The sequence below is a fragment of the Macaca thibetana genome, chromosome 20, assembly GCF_024542745.1.
Source record: "Macaca thibetana thibetana isolate TM-01 chromosome 20, ASM2454274v1, whole genome shotgun sequence".
Lineage (NCBI taxonomy): Eukaryota > Metazoa > Chordata > Mammalia > Primates > Cercopithecidae > Macaca > Macaca thibetana.
In genome coordinates this window covers 44,786,413-44,806,820 of record NC_065597.1, presented here as the reverse complement: position 1 = coordinate 44,806,820, position 20,408 = coordinate 44,786,413, and the positions used below count along the sequence as shown (strand labels likewise).

The 20,408-nt window shown below is 36.0% G+C and overlaps 1 protein-coding gene and 1 pseudogene across 1 annotated transcript in view; one reads left to right on the top strand and one right to left on the bottom strand.

The window, feature by feature from the left end:
* The window catches only part of ITFG1 (integrin alpha FG-GAP repeat containing 1), a 292,961-nt gene that overhangs the window by 87,427 nt on the left and 185,126 nt on the right, over positions 1–20,408 (bottom strand). The window contains exons 11-12 of the mRNA XM_050773867.1: positions 5,544–5,694; positions 3,926–4,034 (exon numbers count right to left, since the gene is read on the bottom strand). Of these exons, the coding sequence (XP_050629824.1) occupies positions 3,926–4,034; positions 5,544–5,694 (260 nt within the window). The remainder of the gene's footprint in view (positions 1–3,925; positions 4,035–5,543; positions 5,695–20,408) is intronic.
* LOC126944419 (proteasome subunit beta type-5-like) lies at positions 8,002–8,803 on the top strand (annotated as a pseudogene).

Here is a 20,408-nt window from a genome sequence, read left to right as displayed (position 1 = left end):
GGGTGCAGTGAGCCGAGATTGCGCCACTGCACTCCAGCCTGGGCAACAGAGCGAGACTCTGTCTCAAAAAAGTTTACTGAAGTACACTGGCAAAATTCAAATGAAAGAAGGAAAAATCCCACAGTTATCTCATTAAACAGAAAGAAAATATTTTGAAAGAGAATTATTAATTTAAATTTTATGCATATTTTTGAAGCAAATCACACTTATTCTAGGTTGGAGCAAAACGGTTAGTTTTACATGATCCCATTAAAATAATGAGAGGAAAAACTCACTGTTACTCATCGTGTGTTACTCTTTCTGTGCATTTTTCGTGTAAGCCTGAAAAATTATGTACATTAGAGTTTCTAGTCACAGAGAATCTGCAAAAGATGGGTAGACTTGAGAAGTTAAACTAGGAAAGGCATTTCAATCTTTTCAAGAAATGAATGACTGACTAGTTGTGTCCCTAATAATCAGCAAACAGGTCAAGGTAGAAATCTGACTTTGAATTGGAGTTTCACCAGTTTTGATAGAATGCTTTTTAGATACACAGATGAGTCAGAGGCATCAAGTGTCGCTTAGGTACTAGAAAAGAAGGGAACATTGTTAATCAAGATAGGCAATCCATGACTCAAAATATAGCTGGACATTTATTTGACATAAATTTCCTGAATGCCTCCTATGTACCAGACCCTGTGTTAGGCACCCAGCAATCAAAGACAAATAAGACAGATGATGCTCTTAAGTTACTTAGATCATTACAGTATACTAGGAGTAAGAGAGATGCTAATGTGAATGACACAAATAAATAAGCCTAGATTTCAGAGTGCTTGCCAAGTATTCTGAAATGGATGGAGGAAGGAGAGATTAAATGTGATATTAAAATAAATGAAGACTAAAAGTGTGCTGCTTTTCACCAAAAAGGATGATGCTCATGAGCAAAGGTAAAATAAGTGATTTTAGCTTTTTTTTTTTTTTTTTTTTTTTTTTTTTTGAGACAGAGTCTCGCTCTGTCGCCCAGGCTGGAGTGCAGTTGCACCATCTTGGCTCACTGCAAGTTCCGCCTTCTGGGTTCACACCATTCTCCTGCCTCAGCCTCCCGAGTGGCTGGGACTACAGGAGCCTGCCACCATGCCCAGCTAATTTTGTATTTTTTTTTTCAGTAGAGATGGGGTTTACCACATTAGCCAGGATGGTCTCGATCTCCTGACCTCGTGATCTGCCCACCTCAGCCTCCCAAAGTGCTGGGATTACAGGCGTGAGCCACCACGCCTGGTCCTTTTTTTTTTTTTTTTTTTTTTTGAGACAGAGCCTTGTTCTATATCCCAGGCTGGAGTGCAGTGGTGCGATCTTGGCTTACTGCAACCTCCGCCTCCAAGGCTATAGCCTCAGATTCCTGAGTAGCTAGGACTACAGTCACGTGTCACCACGCCCAACTAAATTTCATATTTTTTGTGGAGACAGTGATTTCACCATGTTGGCTGGTCTGGTCTTCAACTCCTGACTTCAAGTGATCCGCCTGCCTCAGCCTCCCAAAGTGCTGGGAGGACTGATTTTTTTTGAGATGTTTTCATCCTAGAAATTATGTGACTTCTGTTTGGTTCCCCTGGGAACCAAAATCTGCCTCAGTCAAATGACTATATTGGATTTAGTAGTTTATCCCTAAGGAATCAAATTCCAAACTCTTACTCCAATATCTCTTTGTTTCAACTAACCAAACTGGGTTATTCTAATTACATACACAATTAGTGTTAGCAAAAGTTTCAAGAATTTCTTGCCTTCTTATCTAGAGGTGTCCAGTTGAAGAAGGACAGAGATAAGAAAATGTACTTCAAACTCCAAAATTAACAGCATACCAAATAAACAGCGTATTTAATTTTTTTAGCTTTAAAATAGCCAAATAAAACTTTCTTGAAAATGGCAAAAGAGAGGAAATTGATAATAAAAAGTATAGAAATGATTAGACTCATGTGTCAGTATTTTGTGGCTGCAGCAATAATGAAGATGGGTGAAACTCTTAGTTCAATTAAGACTGAATCTGCTGTTTAGAAAGGAAGGATGCATGTTATATCAGTTTCATCTCTCAAAATAAATCTCAACACTAATACATTATTCTGTTGCTTTTCTGTGTTCAGCTATTTATGCTTATTTCAAAACTGTAATAAGTATTTCTACAAAGTACATGTGCCATTTTTTTGACAAACAAATCAATATGGCTCTCTTGCATCACAATAGTAATGCAAAAACAGTCACCTCTCAAACACCAGTTCAGTACAGAACTCTCAGCAAACTAGGAATAGGGAGAACCTCTTTAATATGATACAATAGAGCATCTACCAAAAAAGTCTATAGTTAATATAACACTTAATGGTGAAACACAAAATGTTTTCCCCTTAAGACTGCAAACAAAACAAGTATGTCCACTCTCACCACTTATTCTATATAGTAAATGAAAATTATAGCCAGCACAAGAAAAATAAAAGTCACAGGGATTAGAAAGAAAATTATCTCTCTTTGAAGAAGACAAAGTTGTCTATGTAGAAAATCCCAAGGAATCTTCAAAAAACCCTCCTAGAACTAGTTAGTGAGTTGAGCAAGGTCACTGTGTACAAGATCAACACACAAAAATAAATTTCATTTCTATATACTAAAATATGTGGAAGCAAAACTTAAAAACACAATATCCTCTACAGTCATCTTAAAGAAAATAAAATCCTTAGGCATGCACTTAACAAAACATGTACAGGGTCTTTATGACAAACATGGGCTTCAGGTGGAGGATACTACTAGCATGGGTGGGAATTGGTTACAATGAACAAATAAGTAACACAATGAGGAAAACTGAAGTCACATTTCTCACTGCTGGAAAAGATATCTACAAAAATAGACAAGATTAGAAGGAACCCTGAAGTGCTCCATTTGGATTAAAAATGAAATTATTGCAACGAATTAATGGGTATATATAGTTAGCATATACAAATATAAATAGATGTAAACATAGTTACAAATGTGTACATTTGTGTGTGCATATGTGAATCCATACCTGTATTCTCCTAGCTGTGTCCACTGAGAGAACCTGGAAGAAATGACAACCCAGTAGCAACGAGCACACTGGGCAACCATTTCAGAATGTGGTTTTGAAATACTGTTCTCTACTAAAAGAGAGAAAGGTCTGATTTCTTGGAGAAATGTCTGATTCCAGGCTTGGGACAAGGAGGGTACAAGATGAACAGTAGAATGTCAATTGATGGAAATACAGAATCACTATTTGACAAATGTAGAAGGTTGATTCAGGCAGTTGTCAATGTACTCTAAGGGTGCTAGGCAAAAGTTTCATAAAGAAAATACTATTAATGTAATATCTGAATATTGCCCCCCCAAACACTAATGAATTACAAAGGGGAAAACAGTGAGTTTAGGGTAGAGAAACTTGGTGATCATCAACATGACCAGGTGAGCAAGGTTAAGGTCATGGTGGTAGGACAGGTCAACATCATGTGCTTCCTGACATGATGCACTGAGAAATGCACAGCATCAATTCTGCAACTCCTTGCAGTGGAATTTCTGCAAATAATTCATGACCTAAGTTGGGTAATGAGGAAACAGTGCTATCTCACAGAATGCAAAGCCTGGATTCTTTAAAACTGATAAGGACATGAAAAATAGGAAAAGAGTGAGGAACTGGTCCAGATTGAAGAAGTCTGAAAAGATGGGACAATTAAATGCAATAGATATTTCTGGACAGAATCCTGGGCCAGAAAGAAAAAATATTGTTGGGACAGCTGGTGAAATCTGAATGGGATCTATGTATATAGACAGTATGGTGTTGTACCGGTTGATCTGATCTAGAGGGTTGTACATCGGAGCATGTCCTTGATGTTTGGAATAGGTGGAGACAGGGGAAGAGAAAGAGAACAAAATTAAATGTTAGTACTTTACTCACCAATAACTTTAACAAAATAAGCATCTGCTTCAAAGTTATTTTTTAGTGTATGGATGGCAAAATCATTCTTTGTATATCCTTTACTTAGCACTACAATGTCCAAGATTCCCTGGAGGGGGAAAAAAAAAGCAAAAATGGTAAGAACAAACTATTAGACCAACTAAAAAAAATGACCATTAAAATGCATGTCACATTGTTTATAAAGTAAATGTAGTCTTATTTATTCATCCTCATGTTTAAAATAAAATCGCTATTAAAATATGTAGTATATGCACACAAGTTTCAATAGTAAAATATAAAGAAAATAAAAAACATCTGTAATTTTAGTCTCTGGAGATAATTATTAGCATTTTGGTATGTTTCCTTCCAGTCAAATTTGCATGAAGTTTCAAAGGCCCATGATGTGGACTTGCCAGACCCTTTCCAACCATCAGGGGGAGTACCTTTTTATCTCCCCTTGCCACCACAGCATTTTACCATTTGCTTTCAAAAACAAGGAAGCTTTGCCAATTTTGCCCAAGGGAAAAAATGTATGCTCATTTAAACTGATATTCCTCTGATTCTTTTCATGAAGTTGATCATTTATCATATTTTTAAACATGTCAGCAACTTGGGTTTTTGTAATAAACTATGTTCTATTTTTGCAGAGTATTTTTGATGATATCAGTTTGTATAAGCCCTTTTAAATTATGAATATTAACTATTTGACTCTTTCATATAAAATTTATTTCCCAGATTTAAAACAATTTTAAATTGTATTCATTATGTTTTTGATGTACAGAAATTAAAAATGGATTTGTAGTCAATTCTCTTGCTTTGTCCCCTCGTGATATTTCTGTCAATTACTTTTATGGTTGGAATCTGCTAACGAAAAGTGAAATAACACAAGATCTGATTGCAGGAGAAACAGGGGAAAACAAGGACCTGAATAATTCATATAATTGAGAATAAGCCTCTTATAAAAAACAAAACAAAATAAAATCAAAAATGGGGTAAATGGGGACATAAATGTCCTATTGGGCATTTAACTTTTAAAAATAAATTATCTTACTAGGATACACTGTGATACATTAATTCTGGAATTTAACATTGCTTTTTTCAGAATTTATTATTTTTCAGAGTGGTAAACTGGCATTTCACTTTAGAAAGGGGAAAACCAGAACCTTGAAAGCCTTTCACAAGGTCACCTGGCAACCAAAGTCAGAGTCACAAGAATCTGTGGAAATAGACGCTACTCTGGTTCACAAAGATAAAAGTGAGCACTAAACTCATTCTTCTGTGATTTTGTGCAGATTCAAGGGTCTGTTATCTGTTGGCTGTAATTTTTTCTACTGCTGAACATTCAGATTTGTCAGTCTTAGAGCATGATGCTTTAGTGGTTTAATCCAAATATGCACAAAATGAGATAAGAGAGTTTTTCATATTTGACTGTACTGATCAGCCAATGTTGTCAATAGATTTGTTTCATCTGCCATTTAACATTAAAAGGTGCTTTCCTTAATTAACTCATTTGCTTTTGTTATGTTGTCCACATTTTCTGGTCAAATGGAATGAAGCTTAAGTGTGACAAGGTGAATGGCATTTAAACTTCAAACACACAGTGCAGGTCTGAACTCACATCTTCGTAAATGTCAAAGAAGGTGGCAACCATGGCATCCTTAATTTGATTTAGGTCTGTCAGCTCCCAGTAGACTTTGAACATTCGACGCGCCTCTTCACAGCTTGCATTATTACAAGGGACGTTCTCCAGTAAAAAGGCCTGCTGGTTGCTGTGCGCCAAAGGAAAGGCATTTTGTTAATATAAGCATCAACACTCTATAGCATCGGCTCTGTAGTATTTCCTAGATTCAAAGGAGATGGTAAATGGTACACACTGAAATTATATGAAAAAATCTCCACATTTTTTGTTTACAGTACTGTCATTAAAAAATTGTTGGCTATCCCTTTTCAACCTTTGGCAAAAATACTCTGATTATGTAGGTGAATTGATTGCTGGCTTCTTTCCTTTTCTATGGAGTTTCCAAGTCTATCCCTTCTTCCTCATTTACTACTCTATAGTCATCGACCCTGAGTTCCTGGACACTGTCATTATCTGTTTAGATGTGTATTACTTTTCAATGAATATCTGCATTTTAACTAGAAAGTCTCATAAACTCAAAGCAATGAATCTATAACAACAAAATTTCAGCAGCTCTCACAGGCGGTAGGGCAGATATTGCCAAGCATCTCTCAGATAAAGTAAGCATCACATGTTGCATAGCCATGAAGTCTTCCCTCTTGAATCCTACTCTAGAGGCATAGTATTTATGAGCTTAGATTCTGGAGCTAGATTACCTAGATTCAAATCCTGGCTCTGTTATTTGGCAGCTCTGTGGCCTTGAGTGAGTTATTTAACCTCTAAGACTCAGATCCTCATTTGTAAGCTGTGTAGTAAGAGTACTTACAGCATAGGTTGTTAAGATGAAATGAAACACTGCAAGGAAAGTTACTTAGAACAACTCCTGGCATCCAGTTAGTACTCAATGAAAGTGTTTATATTATCTTCATTTTTACTATAGAGTGCAATACAATGCCATGTAAAAATATTTTCTTTAGATACAGAAGTAACTTTGTAAAGTGTGATTTTATGTAATAGCTCCTATTTATAGGTGTTTTCCCCAAATATGTATATTCTTTCACTTTTCTCTATGCATATAGAAAATAACAGATAGGGCTTAAATTTTATTATTGTTTAATTTTTTCTAATAATGATTATTTTTCATTTTATTTTTCTTGAGACAATCTCACTCTGTCACCCGGGCTGGAGTGTAGTGGTGCGATCTCGGCTCACTGCAACCTCTCTGCCTCCTGGGCTCAAGTGATCCTGCCACCTTAGCCTCCAGAGTAGTTGGACTACAGCTGCGTGCCATCATGCCCAGTTAATTTTTGTATTTTTTTTTTTTTTTGAGACGGAGTCTCGCTCTGTCACCCAGGCTGGAGTGCAGTGGCCGGATCTCAGCTCACTGCAAGCTCCGCCTCCCGGGTTCACGCCATTCTCCTGCCTCAGCCTCCTGAGTAGCTGGGACTACAGGCGCCCGCCACCTCACCTGGCTAGTTTTTTTTTGTATTTTTTAGTAGAGACGGGGTTTCACTGTGTTAGCCAGGATGGTCTTGATCTCCTGACCTCGTGATCTGCCCGTCTTGGCCTCCCAAAGTGCTGGGATTACAGGCTTGAGCCACCGTGCCCGGCCAATTTTTGTATTTTTTGTAGAGACGGGGTTTTGCCATGTTGCCCAGGCTAGTCTCGTGATCTTCCTGCCTTGGCTTCCCAAAGTGCTGGGATAATAGGTGTGAGACACCATGTCTGCTCTCTAATAATTATTTTCAATAAATCTGCAAATAGAGATTTCTTTTGTTCATATAAAAATATTACTATGGCTTTGGGTGAGTTTGATTATAAGAAAGCAAAATGTATAAGTGTTTAACACAGAATAAAAACCAATGTTCCAAATATTCAACTTGGACGATGTCTGATAAATACATGATTGGCTTCGAACTATTTTTCCAGATGAAAAATTCCAAAACAAATAGTTTACCAGAACGATTCTTTAACAAATGAAAAAAATCTTTCAGACCATAATGTTTACTTGGAAAACTCTCAGGTGACTTTGTTCATGGCCTATTATAGAACAGTATTCATCCACTAGAAAGAATAAATGATTTCTTCTTTGTCTCCTCTCTAACAGTGAATTTTAAAATTCTAATTTATAAAAATTTTTCCTGGTAACTTACCTATCCTACCCTTTTAGCTAAAGAAATTTTCTAGATATTTCACAGAGAGGCAGCACACTCTGTTATTAGATTGTATTAAAACATGAGAACATGTGATAAAAGCAGACTTTCTACAACATTCTATAATCAATGCATCATATGGTCAGCATTTGAGTGAGCATGCATCCTTACTTCCCTTTGCAAAACTACTGCACATATCTCATTATTATAAGTCTGGCCACAATTTCAAATATACAACAACCTACAACAAAAACCCTTTTGCAGTCATGCAATTTAAAATGTTATTCCTTCTTTTGCCCACACTAGACATGGTGCTGGTCAGCTTGTTGGAGAGGCTGCTACTTGTGAACCAGTGCAGGTTTTCTGGACTCAAAGTTTATGCAGATCTGCTGGATCTGGGTCCAGGGAGTCCCAGTGATGGGCTGATCCTGGCCATGCCCAGCTGGGGAGTCTCAGATGAGCAGGGAATCAAAATGCTTCATGGAATCACCACCCTGGTCTTCAAGTTCTGGCATGGAGTCATAGTTGCAGCAGACTATAGGACCACAGTGGGTGCTTACATTGCCTCCAGATGGTAAAGAAGGTGGCACAGATCAACCCCTACCTGAAGCCATCATGGCTAGGGGCACAGCAAATTGTAGCTTCTGAGAATGGCTGTTGGCTCAGCAATGTCAAATGTATGAGCTTTGAAATAAGGAATGCATCTCTGTAGCAGCTGCCTTCCAGCTGCTTGCCAACATATTGCACCAGTACAAAGGCAGGGGGCTATCCATGGGCAACATGATCTGTGGCTGGGATAGGAGAGGCCCTGGCCTCTGCTACACGGACACTGAAGGGAATCAGATCTCGGGGGCCACCTTCTCTGTAGGTTCTGGCTCTGTGTATGCTTATGGGGTTATGAATCAGGGCTATTCCTATAACCTGGAAATGGAGCCGGTCTATGATCTGGCCCATGAAGCGAGCTACCAAGCCATCTATTAAGCCACCTGCATAGATGCCTACTCAGGAGGTGCTGCTAACCTCTACCACGTGCAGGAGGATGGCTGGATCCAAGTCTCCAGTGACAATGCAGTTGGTCTTCATAAGTATGACGGATCTACCCCATGAGAGAGGGTGATATGGCTGTCTGCATTTCTTGGGTGACTGTCATTGGTAATACGGATACAGTGCTCCATCTTATCTCTAGTGGAGGGGTCTTCAACTGTATCAATACTTTTTAAAAAAACTCTAGAACACTGACCTCTATGTGTTACCAGTCGTTAATGAGCTGCTGCAGAAGTGGCTATTTTACTTTCTTGGATATTAACATACTCTACTCACTACTTTACCTGAATGAATGAATGAACAAATAAATACGTAAATAAATGAATAAATAAAATGTCACTCTTAATTTCTGATATCAGTTTGAAAAGATTATAAATGTCTTAGAACTCACTAGCTACTTTGGTCCTGTATTGTGAAACATGAGGTTCGTAACAGTTCAGTTCTTTAAAATTCTACTAAGCTCTACAAGTAGAACCCAGCATCTTGCCTTTAAAAATAAAATTTGATGTAAGCCAAGGGGGGGAAAACCTTGATCCATTTGGTTTAGAAATCCTTGGGGACAAAGACTCTTGCTTCTTTTTAGTCAATTTCTCTGGGTGTTCTTGGCAATTATAACTAATATATCTTAATTTTTTTTTATTCAAATTATTATAACAGCTATCATAACATTCAATAGGGAGATTTAAAAAGTCAAAATCTTTCCTTTCCAGGAATAATCAATGTTGATAATTTGGTGTTCATCTTTCTAAGCCTTCTTCTAGGCACATATAAATATGTAAATACATATATCCTTAAAAAAAAAAAACCTAATTGGGTTCTGATACATATATTTTTCTATAATATTTTTCTTTCCACCACATTATATAGCATACACAAGGGGGAAAGGGATATAGTCTGATTGAGGACTTTTGATCCCTATATTGAAGGGTACCCTACAAGAAGGTGTACCAATTTAAGTCTCCCATTAGTAGCCTATCAAATTGCCTGTGTCTCCACAGTCTCATGTTTTTCTAATGGTTATTCCATTATATGGCTAAGCCATCATTCATTTTAACACTAGGCTATTGATGGTCAGGTTATCGCCAACTGTACTGGATTACACACACACACACACACACACACACACACACACACACAGAGAGAGAGAGAGAGAGAGAGAGAAAGAAAGTTTTTCTTTGGGAACTTGTACAAGAAATTCCAGATGACAGTCATCTGGTCAAAGGACATGGATATTTTAAATGTCAACAGTTAAAGCTAAATGGTCCTCTGAAAAGCTATACCAATTTATATTTCCAATAATGTATGAGTGTCTTTTCATATCTTGCCAGTATTAGTACCATTGCTTCTTAGTCTTGACAGCTGAAGAGCTTAAAAATGACTTCATTCTTCTGATGATGACAGCAGTTAAGTATTACATTTATGTTTATAAGCCATTCACGTTTTTCCAAAGAACTGCCAATTAAAATTATGTTCTCACTGATTTTTAGAACTCTTATTGTTAGAGACTTTAGCCACTTATCTGTTAGTCTCATATCCTTGTTTGTAAGATGGGAGTCATAATAGTACAATACCTTCAAATGGCTGTTGTAAGGACTGAATGAGAAAATACATCATAAAGTGTTCAGTATAGTGCCTGGTATAGCACAGTCTACATTTAATAACTGTGATTATTATTATTATTATTATCTACTGCTGTTATTATTACCTGATATGTTATAAATACTTCTTCCCAGCCTTTTATTTTTTTTAAATTTTGTTTATGGTACCCTTCACTAAAAGGTTTTTAATATTTATGTAGTCATTTATGTCTATATTTTTCTTTATAGTACTATAAGAAATGTTAAAGGAAGTCTATCAGGCTGATGGAAAATGACACCAGATGACACTCTAGATGTACACAAAACAAGGAACACTGAAAATGGCAAACAGAAAAGTTTTTTTCTTATTACTTACATTTATTTAAGGAGAATCAACTGTCTAAACAAAAACCAACATAGTATGGTGTTAATAAGGTAGTAGATGTAAAATGTGTGATAAAAACAGCACTAAAACCGAAGGGGAGAAATAGAAATATACTATCATAAGGTTCTGAAACTACACGTGAAGTACTATACTACTGTTTGAAGATAGACTAGGATAATTTAAAGATGTATAAACCCTACAGTATTCACTAAAATAAGATTTATAATGACTAAGTCAACAAAAAAGATAAAATAGAATCATAAAAATACTCAATTAATTTAAATGAAAACAGAAAGAGGACAAAAACAAGAAAGTATATTTTAACCATATCAGTACTGACACGAAAGATAAAGAGTCTAAACACACAAACTACAAGCTGTATGTTGTGAGATTGGATTAAAAAATGAAGACTCAAGTATATATTGCCTACAAAAAAACTACCTTCAATATAAAGATACAAATAGGTAAGATGCAAAAGCAATAATAAAAGATAGATCACCCCAACGAAGGCAAAAAGACAACCCACAAAATGGGAGAACATTTTTGCAAATTATATCTGACAAAGACTTGTATCTGGAATATACAAGAAACTCTCACAATTTAATAGTAAAAGACAACCTAATTTAAAAAATGCACTAAGTATCTGAACAGACATTTTTTCAAGGAAGATATACGAATGGCCAATATGCACATGAAAAGATGTTCAACAAAATTAGCCATCAGAGAACTCTAAATCAAAATCACAGTGAGACAACACTTCATATCCAGTACAACAGGTATAATTTTTTTGTTTGTTTGTTGTTGTTTTTTGTGATGGAGCCTCACTCTATTGCCCAGGCTGGAGTATAGTGGTGGGATCTTGGCTCACTGCAACCTCTGCCTCACGGGTTCAAGTCACTCTCCTGCCTCAGCCTCTGGAGTAGCTGTAATTACAGGCGCCTGCCACCATGCCCAGCTAATTTTTGTATTTTTAGTAGAGACGGGGTTTCACCATGTTGGCCAGGCTGGTCTCGAACTCCTGACTTCAAGTGATCTGCCCACCTTGACCTCCCAAAGAACTAGGATTACAGGCATGCGCCACCGCGCCCGGCCGGACAGCTATAATTTTTAGAAAAAGATAGATAATAACTAGTGTTCAAGAGAATGTGGAGTAATTGGAAGCTCATACTTTGTTGGGAGACATGTAAAATGGTACAGCAGCTTTGAAAAACAGTCTAGCAGTTACTCAAAAGATTAAACATAGAGTTAAAATTTGACCCAGGATTTTATTCCTAGATATATTCCAAGGAAAATGCAAACATGGCTACACAAAAACTTATAGGGAAAAATGTTCATAGTAGTATTATTTTTAGGGGCCAAAAGGTAGAAACTATCCAAATATCTATCAACTGATGAATGGATAAACAAAATGTGGTATATTTATATAATAAAATTCTATTTAGCCAAAAAAGGAATCTATTATACAAAGACATGGCTGAACCTTAAAAATATGCTAAGTGAAAGAAGCCAGTCACAAAGGACAACATATATTCCACTTACATGGAATGTTCAGAATCGGAAAATCTATAGTGATGGAAAACAGACGAGTAGTTAGCTGGGGCTGAGAGAACTGGAGGAAAGGGGGAATGACTGCTAATGGGTAAGGGTTTCATTTGGGGTAAATGAAAATGTTCTAAACTTGAAGGTGATGGTTATACAACTCTATGCATATTCTAAAAACCATTGAACTGTATACTTTAAATGGGTGAATTGTATGGCAAGTGATTATATCTCAACAAAACTATTACGTAGGTTAAAAAAAGATATAGCAAGTTAAGGCAAATAAAAAGAAAGCTGGAGTGACAATAAGAGAGAAGGTGGACTTCAGAACAAAGAATACCACCAGAACAAAGACAGTCATGTCTCTTTTAATAATTGATAAACTAAAAAGACATAAAATCAACGAGGATAAAGAAGACTCAAACAATAATAACCAATTTCACCTGATTGACATTTATTGACCACAACCAGCAACACCAGAATATATAATCTTCTGAAGTAACATCAAATATTTACCAAGATAGAGCATATTCTGGATCCTGAAACAAGCCTCAATAAATATAAAATAATTTAAGTCACACCAAGTATTTTCTCTGATCATAATGGAATTAAATGGGAAAGCAATAACAGTTATTTCAAAAATTTCCAAATAGTTTTAAATTAAAAATAAAACACTACTAAATAAACTGTGAGTACAAAGAAAAATTCAAAAGTACTCTGAGCTGCATAAAAATGAAGCCATCAAGATTTGTTGTATGTCACTATAGTAGTATTTAAAGGGTTATTTATATCATTAAATACCTATAGTAGACAAGAAGAAAAGTCTCAAATGACCTCAGTTACTTTCTTAAAAACCAAAAATAGAAGAGCAAATAACACGTAAATTAAGGAGAAAAAAGTAAATAGTAACGGAGAATATCAATGAAATAGAAAACAGGAAAGAAATAGAGAAAAATCAATGAAAACAAAAGCTGGTTTCTTGCAAAAAACAATAAAATTGATAAGCCTTCAGTCAGAATGGCCATTAAAAAAATAAAAAGAAGAAAAGTTTGTAAAAAGTACCAATATCAGAAATGAGACAGTTAACATCACTACAAATTTTAGTGATTTCAAAAGGATAAGGGAATGTTATAAAAAACTTTGTGCCAATACAATTGATGAGTTAGATTAAATGGACGAATTCCCTGGAAGTCACAAAATACCAAAGCTTACTCAAGAATAGATAAATTGAAATTGCAGTGTAACAGTCTCCAAAAAAGAAAACTCCAGACTGAAACGGCTTCACTGATGAATTCTACCAAATATTGAGAGAAGAAATACTACACGTACTACACAAACTTTTTAAAAAATAGATGAGAAAGACATAGTTCCCAACTCATCCTATGAAACCAGCATTAAACACCCAAATGAAAGACATCATAAGAAAACTACAGACCAATATTCTTCGTGAGGATAGAAGCAACATTTTAAAACAAAATTCTAGTCAATCAAATTCAATAATACAGTCATATCTTGATTTGACTGTATCTTGAGTCATATCATATCTTGATACAGTTCAGTGATCATTGAAATGTGTGCATTTTTTGAACCATGTCTCTGCTCTGTGATTACCAGCCAATCACATAAAGAGGACATATTTCTGATACGAGCGTGTTTCAGTGAACACTGTAGGAATATTAGAAATACTAAAATCATGACCAAGTTGAATTTATTGCAGGAATGCAAAGTTGCTTTAATATTAAAAAATAAATTAGTGTAATTCATTAGTTTAACAAACGAAAAAAGGAAAATAATACAATCATCTAAATAAAAGGCAAAAAAGGATCTGACAAAATCCAAAACCCATTTTGGTTCTAAACTCTCAGCAAACTAGGAATAGAAGAAAAATTCTCAACACTGTAAAGGGCATCTACAGAAGACCTACAGTGAACATCACAGTGGAAGACTGAATGCTGTCCTCCTAAGGTCCCTGTTCTTACAAGGCAAGAATGCCTGCTCTCACCACTCAGCAATGTATATACAGGTTCTAGCCACTGTAAAAGGAAAGAAAAACAAAAGACATCTGGATTGGAAAGAAAGAGGTAAAACTGTCTTTATTTGCAAGTTATATGGCCACGTACTTAGAAAAATCATATGAAATCTACAAAAAAATTACTAGAACTAGTAAGTTTGGCTAGGTGGGAAATACAAATACAATAGTCAAGAACAATGAAAACTGAAATAAAAAATACTGGCCAGGTGCAGTGGGTCTCACCTGTAATTCTAGCACTTTGGGAGGCCAAGACAAGAGGATTGCTTAAGGAGCCCAGGATTTGAGACCAGCCTGGGCAACCTAGAAAGACCTTGTCTCTATTAAAAACAAAAAAACAAAAAAACAAAAATTTAAAAAAATATATAAAGTACCAGGGATAATAGCATCAAAAATATAAACTACTTAGGTATAAATCTGACAAAAGATGGGTAAGACCTGTACAAAGAAAACCAGAAACACTGTTAAACAATTAAACATCTAAAATAAAAGAGCTATATATGCACTACATTCATAGTCAGAGGATGCAATATTGTTAAGATGTCATTTATCCCCAAATTGACCTATCGTTTCATTGTAATCCCAGTAAAATTCTCAGCAGACTTTTTATTTTTATTTTGCAGAAACTGACAAACTGACCCTAAAATTCATAGGAAACACAAAGAAACTAGAACAGCCAAAATAACTCTGGAAAAGAAGGAGAGCATATACTATCTGAACTGACTACTCATTTTAAACAATAGTAATCAAGTGTGGTACTGCCACAAAGATGGACAATAGATCGTGGGAACAGAAAAGAGAATGAAGAAATATACCCAAACATATATTGTCAACTGATTTTCATCATGGATCAAAGGCAATTGAATGTAAAATAAAAGTATTTTCAATAAACGGTGCTGGAACAATTTACAAAAAAGGAACTCGGATATAATGGATCACAGACCTAAATGTAAAATTCAGAACTCTTCAATTTCTAGGGCAAAACATTGTGTTAGGTAATGATTTCTTAGTTATGAAACTAAAACCATAACTATAAAAAATTGAAATACGGTACTTTCACAAAACTAGGTACTTCTGCCCTTTGAAAGACATTGTTCAGAGAATGAAAAGATAAGCTAGATATCTGCGAGAAAATATTTGCAAATAACATATCCAATAATAAAGGACTTGTATCCAGAATAAATAAAAAACTTTCAACATTCAATCATAAGAAAACAAATATCCCAATTTATTAAAGAAACTAAAATTAAAACTATAAAGAGATCTACTATAAACAGAACAGATAAAATTAAAAAGACCAACCATACAATTTTGGAGAAAATGTGGAGAAACTGGCATGTTTGGCATTTTCTTAAAAAGTTAAACATGCATCTTTCAAAAGACATAGCTACTCCATTCCTTGGTATTTACAAAGGAAAGCATATGTTCAGACAATAACTTGCACATGAATGTTCACAGCTGACTATTTGTAGCAGTCAGACTTGATATAGATCTAATTGCTCATCAACATGTAAATGGATATAAGCAAACTGTGATGCATCTATACAATGGAATATTCCTCAGGAATAATAAGCAAACAACTAAAGATATATGTAAAAACATTGATAAATCTCCGTATTATTATGCTGCATAAGAAAATCCAGACATAAAGGAACAGCTATTGTGTGATTCCATTAATATAAAATTTAGAAAATGCAATCTAATCTACAGTGACAGAAAGCAGATCAGCAGTTTCCTGTGGGGTGGGGAAAGTGTTGATTACACAGGGTTAAGAGGAAACTTTTGTGAGTGATGGGTATGTTCATTATCTTGATTATGGTGATATTTTTATAGATGTATTTGTATAACAAAACGTAACAACTTACAACTTTTAAGATAAAAGTTTCATTGTAATCCCAGTAAAATTCTCAGCAGTAATTTACTCTGTAATTTACTCTGTCAATTAAACCCCAATTTAGCTATTAAAAGTACATGAAACTCTCTTGATAAAAGCACAAATAACAACAACAAAAATAAACTTGACATCACCAACAAGTTTGTGCTTCGAATACTATCAAGAAAGTAAGATGACAACCCCCAGAAAGGGAGAAAAGTTTTGAAATCATATATTTAATAAGGGACTTCTATCTAGAATATATTAAAGAAATTTTACAACTCAATAGCAAAAAGACAAATAACCCAATTATTAAAAAAGCAAAGAATCTGAATAGTTTTCCAAGGAAGAGATACAAATGGCCAACAAGTACATGAAGAAAGCTCAACATCATTAGCCATCAGACAACTGCAAATCAAAACCACAATTAAATAACACTTCACACCCACTCGGATGGCTAAAATAAAAAAGACAGGTAATACATGTTGGTGAGGATATAGAAAAAAGAGAATACTTGTTCAATTTAGATGGGAATGTAAAATGGCAAACCTGCTTTGAAATACAGTCTGGTGGTTCCTCAGTTAAAAACAGAGTTCTGGCCAGGGCGGTGGCTCACGCCTGTAATCCCAGCACTTTGGGAGGCCAACGCTGGCAGATTACAGGCGGATCACGAGGTCAGGAGATAGAGACCATCCTGGCTAACATGGTGAAACCACGTCTCTACTAAAAATACAAAAAATAAGCCAGGCGTGGTGGCGGGCGCCTGTATTCCCAGCTACTCCGGAGGCTGAGGCAGGAGAATGGCATTAACCCGGAAGCGGAGTTTGCAGTGAGCTGAGATCACACCACTGCACTCCAGCCTGGGAGACAGAGCGAGACTCCATCTCAAAAACAGACAAACAAACAAACAAACAAAAACACCCCCCCCACCCAGAGTTCCACCTCTAATGAATATTCTACTCCTAGGTATATCTCAAGAAAAATGAAAACATGTCTACATAAAAACTTGCATATGAATGTTCACAGCAGTATTTGTAATAGCCAAAAAGTGCAAAAAACCCATGTGTCCATCAACTGAAGGACGAATAATGAAATGTAGTATATCCATATAATGGTCTGTTAATTGACAACAGAAAGAAAGGAATACTGCTACACACTACCACATTGAAAAATCTTGAAAACATTATACCAACTCAAAGAAACCAGTCATAAAGTACCACATATTGTACAACTGCATATATAAAATGTTCAGAACAGGTCCAGTTATAGAGACAGAAAGCTATAGAGACAGAGATCAGTGGTTTCCTAGTCCTGGTGGCAGTGGACGAAGTCATAGGGGAATTGGAGAGTAACAGCTAAGGTGAGTGGGACTTCTTTTTAGGGTAATAAAATGTTCTAAAATTGCTTGTGATGATGGATGCACAACAATATGAATACTTTTTTTTTTTTTTTTCCCTGAGTGAAGTCCAGCTCTGTCGCCCAGGCTGGAGTACAGTGGTGAGATCTTGTTTCACTGCAACCTCTGCCTCCCAGGTTCAAGCGATTCTCCTGCCTTAGCCTTCTCAGTAGCCACCACGCCTAGCTAAATTTTGCATTTTTAGTAGAGACGGGGTTTCACTATGTTGGCCAGGCTGGTCTCCAACTCCTGACCTCAAGTGATCTGCCTGCCTCAGCCTCCCAAAGTGCTGGGATTATAGGCGTGAGCCGCTGCGCCCAGCCTGAATACACTTATAAAAGCCACTAAATTGTACACAGTAAATGGGTGAATTGTATGGTGTGTGAATTGTATCTCAACAAAGCAGTTAATACAAAAGTTAACTGCAGAACATTTCAACATATTTAAAAAACCCATGGTAAATGTTTAAGTGACATAATGTGTAAAATGTACATATTAAATGTTGCTTCTCTGAATACCCCAATATTTGTATATCTAGTATGTACTTTTTTGAGGCTGGTTTTAATTTATCTTCAAAGGCTATAACATTGGTGGTGTTACTCAATGCACTACCACTTGACGAGGTCTGGGTTATTCTAGGTTGTTAATGTGCTGTGAGCAACTGTCTTATTTCTCATTAACAGAGGTAGCTGATGGATCATTTAACTTAAAGTCTGATTTTCTTCTTGGCTGCCCTTAGAGCTCATGTCCATTTTAGTCATTTCTATATTCAGTGAGTTCTCCTCTTCTAGATTGTCTTTAACTTTCTTCCTTAATTCCCCAATTTCATTATCAGCCTAGATTCAAACGAAAAGAGCTTCAATGTGGGGATATGTCTGACTTACTATGTAAACCTTGGGAAAGCCAGTTTTACATGGAGAAGAAAAACAAATTAAGAAGAAACACAAACAAGGCCATTAGGAATCCTCTAAACATGAAACATTAAAAACAATGATGCTCTGAAACCCATGCTGCTATGGTAAGTGCAGAATGCTTAGCTAAGCTGATAGAAAACTTTCACTTTGAAATACTAAATATTATTGAAGTGTTTTGCAACACATGCTACTGACAACAAGAAATAGTCAAAGGCAATTAATTGATATTTACAATAAAGTTCACTTTATCTCTGGGCAAATGCAATCCATTTATCCCCAGTCAGTGTCTAGGATATGTGACTCAGTGGGAGTGATAGTACATGTTACCTGAATGAAAAAAGGAAGTGAGCATCTTTTGTAGAGGAAGGCCAATGGAAAGGGAAACCTAACGGAATATAACACTGTGACTGTTGAAAAGTTTCTGTCAAATAGGTGAGTAGAAAATATTTTGTCATGTTTTAATTTACCTATATTCAAAAGAATCTATTAGATTATTTATTTATTTAGAGATGGAGTCTCGCTCTGTTGCCCAGGCTGGAATGCAGTGGTTAGATCTTGGCTCACCGCAACCTCCTCCTCCAGGGTTTCTATGAAATATTCATTAGCTCATAAAAGGTAAGAAATCCATGTACTTTAATAACTACGAGACATAAGAATTAATCGGCTGGGCGTGGTGGCTCACGCCTGTAATCCCAGCACTTTGGGAGGCTGAGGTGGGTGGATTGCTTGAGGTCAGGAGTTCCAACACCAGCCTGACCAACATGGTGAAACTCCACCTCTACTAAAAATACAAGAATTAGATGGGTGTGGTGGTGGGTGCCTGTAATCCCAACTACTCGGGAGGCTGAGGTAGGATAATTGCTTGAACCTGGGAGGTGGAGGTTGCGGTCAGCCAAGATCACGCCATTGCACTCCAGCCTGGGGGACAGAGGGAGACTCCATCTCAAAAAAAAAAAAACAAAACAAAACAAAAACAAACAAACCAAAGAACTCACCAAATTTAAGATTCAATCTTACCATCTTGAGAAAAGTTTGACAACATGCTGAGTTAACAGAATTGCACACCTTAAAAAGGAACATTTACCCTATCAATGGAAGTGTATACTAAAAGAGTAAGATTAAACCAGGAAGGTATATAAAATCAGCTATTAAATCCTTTGTTAAGAAGAGTACAGAACATTTAGACAATTAACTAAAACTTGGGCTGAAAGAAAGAACAGATATAACACAATTAGGCATTCTAGTATAAAAAACTGAAATCTTTTTTCCTTTTCAGGTCACTGTTGGCCTTGGGTCACCCCAAGTGACCCAATTTAAGATTTAAGCTTCGCATGCTATGAGATGAAATTCTCTCTTCTTATTATAATGGTAGGTTTAAAACTGCCAAACAACAGAATACCTATGATAATGAAAATTTATAGAAAATATCAGTAATAAACTCACACTTCTATATAAGGATACTCTGCTAACAAGCTGTTGAAGACATAGAGAGATGGAACTACAGTGGGAAAGGCCATGAGTCCAACATACGTTTTGTGGAACAAAGTTTGAGTAAGTCTGCTTAAATACCTTAGCCATAATGAAAAAGGCTTTCAGAAAGTCCACGATTGCTCCTTCACTCTTTAGAATTCTATTTCAAACTCTGTGGTATGTAAAAAATTGAAATGTAATTCAAACTCTGTTCACTATGGGAAGAAGGGGAGGGAAGGAGTTTCTAAGACAATAGAATTTTGAAAGTGTGGCTAACACAACCAGTGATTTTATCTGGTGAATATTACATATCACATGTCTGTTATTTTTAACAATTTTCTCTGCTTGGGTTCATGTTCGTAAATCTTTTGCTAAATTTCTACATGTACCTGACATGTATGAATCTGTTATTCTACTCTGTTTAGTTGACACTGAATGTCTACTTCCTGAAAGGACCTGGAATAATATATTTTCTTTGGATTTGA